The 7,619-nt window shown below is 41.9% G+C and overlaps 2 protein-coding genes across 2 annotated transcripts; both read right to left on the bottom strand.

Moving 5' to 3' along the window:
- Positions 1-324: 324 nt before the first annotated feature.
- Positions 325-2,226, bottom strand: LOC149559619 (uncharacterized). The gene is made up of 2 exons (XM_089824323.1): positions 782-2,226; positions 325-658 (listed from the first exon to the last, which is right to left on the bottom strand). Exons 1-2 carry the CDS (start codon positions 2,224-2,226, stop codon positions 325-327), a joined length of 1,779 nt encoding a protein of 592 aa, XP_089680449.1.
- Positions 2,227-5,197: 2,971 nt separating this feature from the next.
- Positions 5,198-6,964, bottom strand: LOC149559618 (uncharacterized). Its single transcript, XM_089824298.1, has one exon. The coding sequence runs from the start codon at positions 6,962-6,964 to the stop codon at positions 5,198-5,200; it is 1,767 nt and encodes a 588-aa protein (XP_089680424.1).
- Positions 6,965-7,619: the final 655 nt, after the last annotated feature.

The following is a 7,619-nucleotide window of genomic DNA, read 5'->3' as shown; positions in this document are numbered from 1 at the left end:
AAAATTTAAAATTTAAGAGTGTTAAAAAATTTAATAGATCACTTGCAGCTCCGAAAGAATTAAAAACTGATAGAAAGGAGTAATCCAGAAAGAAATCAAATCCACAATTAACATGTTTCGGGCTATCAGCCCTCATCAGTTGGATTAAACGGATACAAGAGAAGAGAGAAATGTGTGGAAGAGAATGGGAGGAAGACGGATATAAATATCAATCTTCCGAGGAAATCCAAGAGGTGTGACCCTTGAATAGGCCGACCCAAAAAGTGGGACCCCCGCCAGATTATAAAGTTAGTATGTTATAAAAAGGCGGGGGAAACAATGGCCCTAGTGGATCGAAGAGTGCTGTGATCTTGAGAAAAACCTGCTGCGAAGAAGAAAGGAACCCAACTTTCTTGGGTTACGCCAACAGACTCTCGGAAATGGAAGATGTCGCAGTGCGGGGACTTCTTGGCAAAGCCGATAAAGTATAGGGTTTAGGGTGGCCCCCAAGTTTAAAGCTTTAGCAGAAGAACTGAAATCAAGCTTAAGAACGAGGGGGGCCCCAGTTCTCTGAGAGGCACTATTATGTAGGCGTGAGAGAAGCACTGACTTATCAAGCCGAGAGACCAATTTGAAGCAGGAGAGAAGAAACTTCTTTGGATAACCACGAGCACGAAGTCTGGAGTAAAACTATTTTCGAAGTCTCATAAAACCAAATGGATCTGATTCCCTGAGGAGATACCTCTTGAGCTCACTTAAGATGAAGGATTTCTTTTGGTGAGGAGGATGCCAGGAGTAATACGGAATGTATTGAAAGGCATTGAGGGGCTTCTGGAAGCATTTGGTATCAAGAATACCGCAAGCATGGAAGCGATCTCCCTTGAAGAGGGTAATGTCAAGAATGTCCACAGAAGAAAAAGAAACTGAAGGTGTAATTCTGATCTCAGGGTAGAAGCTCTGATACTGAGAAAAGAATGTTGACAAAGAGGACTCATCACCAGTCCAAATACCAACAGCATCATCAATGAACCTTTTGTAGAACATAAGACAGGAGCAATCAAACTGAGAGAAGAGACGCTTTTCCAAATGGCAAAGGAAAAGACAGGCGTAGACAACTGCGAAATTGCTGCCCATAGCAGTACCCCGGAGTTGTTTATAAAAAACACCATCGAACTCAACATAGTGTTCACGGAGAACAAGTTCAGCAAGCTCCAAGATCAGATCAATCAACCTCAGATTAAGATTATGAGTATGGAAATACTCAACAACCATCTCCCGAAGAGCATAGAGGCCCTCAGTGGTAGGGATGCTCGGATAAAGAGACTCCACATCAAAGGTAAACAAGATGCAAGAAGAAGGAAAAGCCTTGCGATCAAGTTCACGAAGAAGACTGAGAGAATCAGGAAGATGAGGCTGCTGTTGTAGGAGAATCGGAAACAAAAGAACATGAAGAAGCTTCGAGGCTGGTTCCAACATATAACCTGTATAGCTGCAAATCGGTCTACCCACCAGAATAGGCTTATGAAGCTTAGGCAGGAGATAAAAAGCACAGGCTTTAGCTGAAGAACAAGGATTCTTCAAAAGGAAGCAACGAACAGGTTTGAGGAAGAACAGAAACTTATCAATGATAAAAGAGAGTCTGCTCCAAATCAGCTTCCAAGGAACACAATCAACACGAAGATAAACCAGGGGGTCCGAAAGTTGGCGAAGACCTTCATATTTGTACCAAGAAGAATTGAGGACAACAAGGCCGAGATTCTTATCTGCTGGTTTGATGACAATGGAAGAGTCATTCTTCAAATCATTGAGACTCTTGAGGAGTCTAGCAGGAAGAAGAGGACGCCGAACAAACGAGCCAGCACAGGAAGCAATGCGAGACCGAAAAATGTCTTCAGCTTTATGGATGATCTCTTCAAGTTGGTAGTTTTGTTCATCCGGATTCCAAAAGGGATTCTTCTGGCGGAAAGGATGAGGAAAAACTCCAGAAACAAGAGGAGAACAGGAGACATGAGGTGCTTCCGGACCAAAGAAAGCACGAAGACGAAGAAGTCTGGCAAAAGCTCTGAATTCTTTATGAAGATCAAGAACAGACATTAGAGGAGGACGAGGAATAAATTTAATTCCAAGTCCTAACAATCTTCGTTCATCAGCAGAGAGACGCCGAGAAGAGAGGTTATGAATGGCAATGTTAGATATCCGATTCTTAACCTCCGAGGCAGTCTTTCTAGAAAAAAATGATCGAGCCATGAAGTCCCGATCAATGGCAGGTCCCCAGTGATTTAAGCGGGGCCGGAACCGCGGATGCGGGAGTTGTGTACCTGTCTGTTCTGCTGTCTGTTTCTTCCTCTTTGATGGCCCTGAGTATGATTCTTGTAGGAATTCTGCCCACGATTTTTGCCGTTGGATGGATTTGAATGTGCGGCAGATTGCACATTCTTCGCCGACTGGCGGGGGGCAGAGTTTCCCTTTGATTGCAACTGTCCAGAGGCAGCCGAGGTGTTCTTCCCGGCTGCACGAGACCCGTTTTTTGGAGTAGAGTCCACATTAGAAGTTGTCTTGACTGGAGGGGCACCAGAGGAGATCTTTTTCTTCTTGTTCTTTTTCTTCCTGTTCTTATTCTTCACCTGTGTTTCATTGGGGGTAGAGAGAAGATTTTTCAGAGCAATGATTTCTTTAGAAAGATGACCATATTTCTGATTAATCTTATCATTAATAATTTGTGCAATAGTGGGATCGGGCGGTAGCTGTTCGGCATCAGACATAGCTGTATCTCGAGAATCTTGCCTAGAAGCTTCAGCCTGTTCCTTGGCAGCTTTTTTGATGGCTCGATCGATAGTGAATTTATTGCACAAAGTCTGAAATTCTTGCAAAGCTTCAGCATACCATTCATCAGCAGAGACAGAGAAAGTGCCTAAAAGAGGAAGGTGCTGGAGAGCGACGCAAGTGCCCTTGAGAGAGGAGTCAAAATTCTCAACAACGCTGGAAATCTGAGCATTATGATTGATGGATGCTTTAGAAACAACATCTATGTAGGCATCGAGAAAAAGCTTGTTGGCATCAGCCTGAATAGTTTCCAATTTAGAAGAGAGGAGAGCATTGCTTTCATCATCGTTAATGGAGAGCTTCGGTGGTTTAATCATCAAGCTTTTTGGAAGAGAGCCAATAGATTTGAAATTGTTGAGTTTTCCAAGATAGTCCTTGGATCTTTCAGCAGCCATAGAGACCCGTTTAAATTCTGCAAACGCTTTGTTGACAAGGAGATGAATTTGGTCCAGGTATTTTCTTCTGCTGTGAGAAGAGGGTTGAGCATCATCATGCGGAGGGGCCGCAGCCATCTCTGCGATCAAAGGAGAGGCAGGGGGGGTCTCGTGGGCGGCAAAGGCTCCATGGGCGGCAAAGACTCCATAACCGTGCGGGCCCTGGCTAGAGTTGGCGCGAGGAGCAGCGCTGTCAACACCGTGCGGGCCTAGGCTGGAGTTGGCGCGGGGAGCAGCGCTGTCCGGTTGGGCTGCAGCAGCAGCATCAGCGTTAGCTGGAACAGCAAAGCCTTGGGCAGAATCCGCGCGGGCAGGGTGGGGTTGACAACTCTGCGCCACCCTGTCTTCCAAAACCGCAAGCCGTTTTAAAACAGCATCAAAGGAGCGTTCAAGAACGGAAGAAATATCGGTCAAGACGGAGGCGGAAGAGTCCGCATGCATTCTGGAGGATTGGACAGCCCTATCAGCCTGCAAACAAACTTCTTCCTGTGCTTTGTGGGAATCCGATAAGAAATCTTCAAATTTTGAAGAAAAAATATTGGTATTCTCACAGAATTTTACCATAAATTGATTCAATTTCCGCACGAAAGAGTCTTGTTGTCGAGATGATTCAGCAGCAAACTCGGCCAAAAAAGATTTTTCCTGAGCTGAGATAATGGCGCCGCTGTCAGCTCTTCGTTTCTTTCTATCCTGGTTCAATGGAATTCCACCCTGGGCGTGAGCAGCATCATGAGCAGATGGAGATTGGCCTTGAGCGGATGGCAAAGAGCCATGAACAATTAATTCTCCGGAGGACATCGTGAAGAAATCCAAAACTTTAGAGTGTTAAAAAATTTAATAGATCACTTGCAGCTCCGAAAGAATTAAAAACTGATAGAAAGGAGTAATCCAGAAAGAAATAAAATCCACAATTAACATGTTTCGGGCTATCAGCCCTCATCAGTTGGATTAAACGGATACAAGAGAAGAGAGAAATGTGTGGAAGAGAATGGGAGGAAGACGGATATAAATATCAATCTTCCGAGGAAATCCAAGAGGTGTGACCCTTGAATAGGCCGACCCAAAAAGTGGGACCCCCGCCAGATTATAAAGTTAGTATGTTATAAAGTTAGTATGTTATAAAGTTAGTATGTTATAAAGTTAGTATGTTATAAAATTAGTATGTTATAAAGTTAGTATGTTATAAAGTTAGTATGTTATAAAATTAGTATGTTATAAAATTAGTATGTTATAAAATTAGTATGTTATAAAGTTAGTATGTTATAAAGTTAGTATGTTATAAAATTAGTATGTTATAAAATTAGTATGTTATAAAGTTAGTATGTTATAAAATTAGTATGTTATAAAGTTAGTATGTTATAAAGTTAGTATGTTATAAAGTTAGTATGTTATAAAATTAGTATGTTATAAAATTAGTATGTTATAAAGTTAGTATGTTATAAAATTAGTATGTTATAAAATTAGTATGTTATAAAGTTAGTATGTTATAAAGTTAGTATGTTATAAAATTAGTATGTTATAAAATTAGTATGTTATAAAATTAGTATGTTATAAAATTAGTATGTTATAAAGTTAGTATGTTATAAAGTTAGTATGTTATAAAATTAGTATGTTATAAAATTAGTATGTTATAAAATTAGTATGTTATAAAATTAGTATGTTATAAAATTAGTATGTTATAAAATTAGTATGTTATAAAATTAGTATGTTATAAAGTTAGTATGTTATAAAGTTAGTATGTTATAAAATTAGTATGTTATAAAAAGGCGGGGGAAACAATGGCCCTAGTGGATCGAAGAGTGCTGTGATCTTGAGAAAAACCTGCTGCGAAGAAGAAAGGAACCCAACTTTCTTGGGTTACGCCAACAGACTCTCGGAAACGGAAGATGTCGCAGTGCGGGGACTTCTTGGCAAAGCCGATAAAGTTTAGGGTTTAGGGTTTAGGGTTTAGGGTTTAGGGTTTAGGGTTTAGGGTTTAGGGTGGCCCCCAAGTTTAAAGCTTTAGCAGAAGAACTGAAATCAAGCTTAAGAACGAGGGGGGCCCCAGTTCTCTGAGAGGCACTATTATGTAGGCGTGAGAGAAGCACTGACTTATCAAGCCGAGAGACCAATTTGAAGCAGGAGAGAAGAAATTTCTTTGGATAACCACGAGCACAAAGTCTGGAGTAAAACTGTTTTTGAAGTCTCATAAAACCAAATGGATCTGATTCCCTGAGGAGATACCTCTTGAGCTCACTTAAGATGAAGGATTTCTTTTGGTGAGGAGGATGCCAGGAGTAATACAGAATGTATTGAAAGGCATTGAGGGGCTTCTGGAAGCATTTGGTATCAAGAATACCGCAAGCATGGAAGCGATCTCCCTTGAAGAGGGTAATGTCAAGAATGTCCACAGAAGAAAAAGAAACTGAAGGTGTAATTTTGATCTCAGGGTAGAAGCTCTGATACTGAGAAAAGAATGTTGACAAAGAGGACTCATCACCAGTCCAAATACCAACAGCATCATCAATGAACCTTTTGTAGAACATAAGACAGGAGCAATCAAACTGAGAGAAGAGACGCTTTTCCAAATGGCAAAGGAAAAGACAGGCGTAGACAACTGCGAAATTGCTGCCCATAGCAGTACCTCGGAGTTGTTTATAAAAAACACCATCGAACTCAACATAGTGTTCACGGAGAACAAGTTCAGCAAGCTCCAAGATCAGATCAATCAACCTCAGATTAAGATTATGAGTATGGAAATACTCAACAACCATCTCTCGAAGAGCATAGAGGCCCTCAGTGGTAGGGATGCTCGGATAAAGAGACTCCACATCAAAGGTAAACAAGATGCAAGAAGAAGGAAAAGCCTTGCGATCAAGTTCACGAAGAAGACTGAGAGAATCAGGAAGATGAGGCTGTTGTTGTAGGAGAATCGGAAACAAAAGAACATGAAGAAGCTTCGAGGCTGGTTCCAACATATAACCTGTATAGCTGCAAATCGGTCTACCCACCAGAATAGGCTTATGAAGCTTAGGCAGGAGATAAAAAGCACAGGCTTTAGCTGAAGAACAAGGATTCTTCAAAAGGAAGCAACGAACAGGTTTGAGGAAGAACAGAAACTTATCAATGATAAAAGAGAGTCTGCTCCAAATCAGCTTCCAAGGAACACAATCAACACGAAGATAAACCAGGGGGTCCGAAAGTTGGCGAAGACCTTCATATTTGTACCAAGAAGAATTGAGGACAACAAGGCCGAGATTCTTATCTGCTGGTTTGATGACAATGGAAGAGTCATTCTTCAAATCATTGAGACTCTTGAGGAGTCTAGCAGGAAGAAGAGGACGCCGAACAAACGAGCCAGCACAGGAAGCAATGCGAAACCGAAAAATGTCTTCAGCTTTATGGATGATCTCTTCAAGTTGGTAGTTTTGTTCATCCAGATTCCAAAAGGGATTCTTCTGGCGGAAAGGATGAGGAAAAACTCCAGAAACAAGAGGAGAACAGGAGACATGAGGTGCTTCCGGACCAAAGAAAGCACGAAGACGAAGAAGTCTGGCAAAAGCTCTGAATTCTTTATGAAGATCAAGAACAGACATTGGAGGAGGACGAGGAATAAATTTAATTCCAAGTCCTAACAATCTTCGTTCATCAGCAGAGAGACGCCGAGAAGAGAGGTTATGAATGGCAATGTTAGATATCCGATTCTCAACCTCCGAGGCAGTCTTTCTAGAAAAAAATGATCGAGCCATGAAGTCCCGATCAATGGCAGGTCCCCAGTGATTTAAGCGGGGCCGAAACCGCGGATGCGGGAGTTGTGTACCTGTCTGTTCTGCTGTCTGTTTCTTCCTCTTTGATGGCCCTGAGTATGATTCTTGTAGGAATTCTGCCCACGATTTTTGCCGTTGGATGGATTTGAATGTGCGGCAGATTGCACATTCTTCGCCGACTGGCGGGGGGCAGAGTTTCCCTTTGATTGCAACTGTCCAGAGGCAGCCGAGGTGTTCTTCCCGGCTGCACGAGACCCATTTTTTGGAGTAGAGTCCACATTAGAAGTTGTCTTGACTGGAGGGGCACCAGAGGAGATCTTTTTCTTCTTGTTCTTTTTCTTCCTGTTCTTATTCTTCACCTGTGTTTCATTGGGGGCAGAGAGAAGATTTTTCAGAGCAATGATTTCTTTAGAAAGATGACCATATTTCTGATTAATCTTATCATTAATAATTTGTGCAATAGTGGGATCGGGCGGTAGCTGTTCGGCATCAGACATAGCTGTATCTCGAGAATCTTGCCTAGAAGCTTCAGCCTGTTCCTTGGCAGCTTTTTTGATGGCTCGATCGATAGTGAATTTATTGCACAAAGTCTGAAATTCTTGCAAAGCTTCAGCATACCATTCATCAGCAGAGACAG

This window comes from Cupressus sempervirens, chromosome 4 (assembly GCF_028749045.1).
Source record: "Cupressus sempervirens isolate cs-2001-9-10 chromosome 4, ASM2874904v1, whole genome shotgun sequence".
NCBI lineage: Eukaryota > Viridiplantae > Streptophyta > Pinopsida > Cupressales > Cupressaceae > Cupressus > Cupressus sempervirens.
This window is presented reverse-complemented; position numbering and strand designations above follow the sequence as displayed.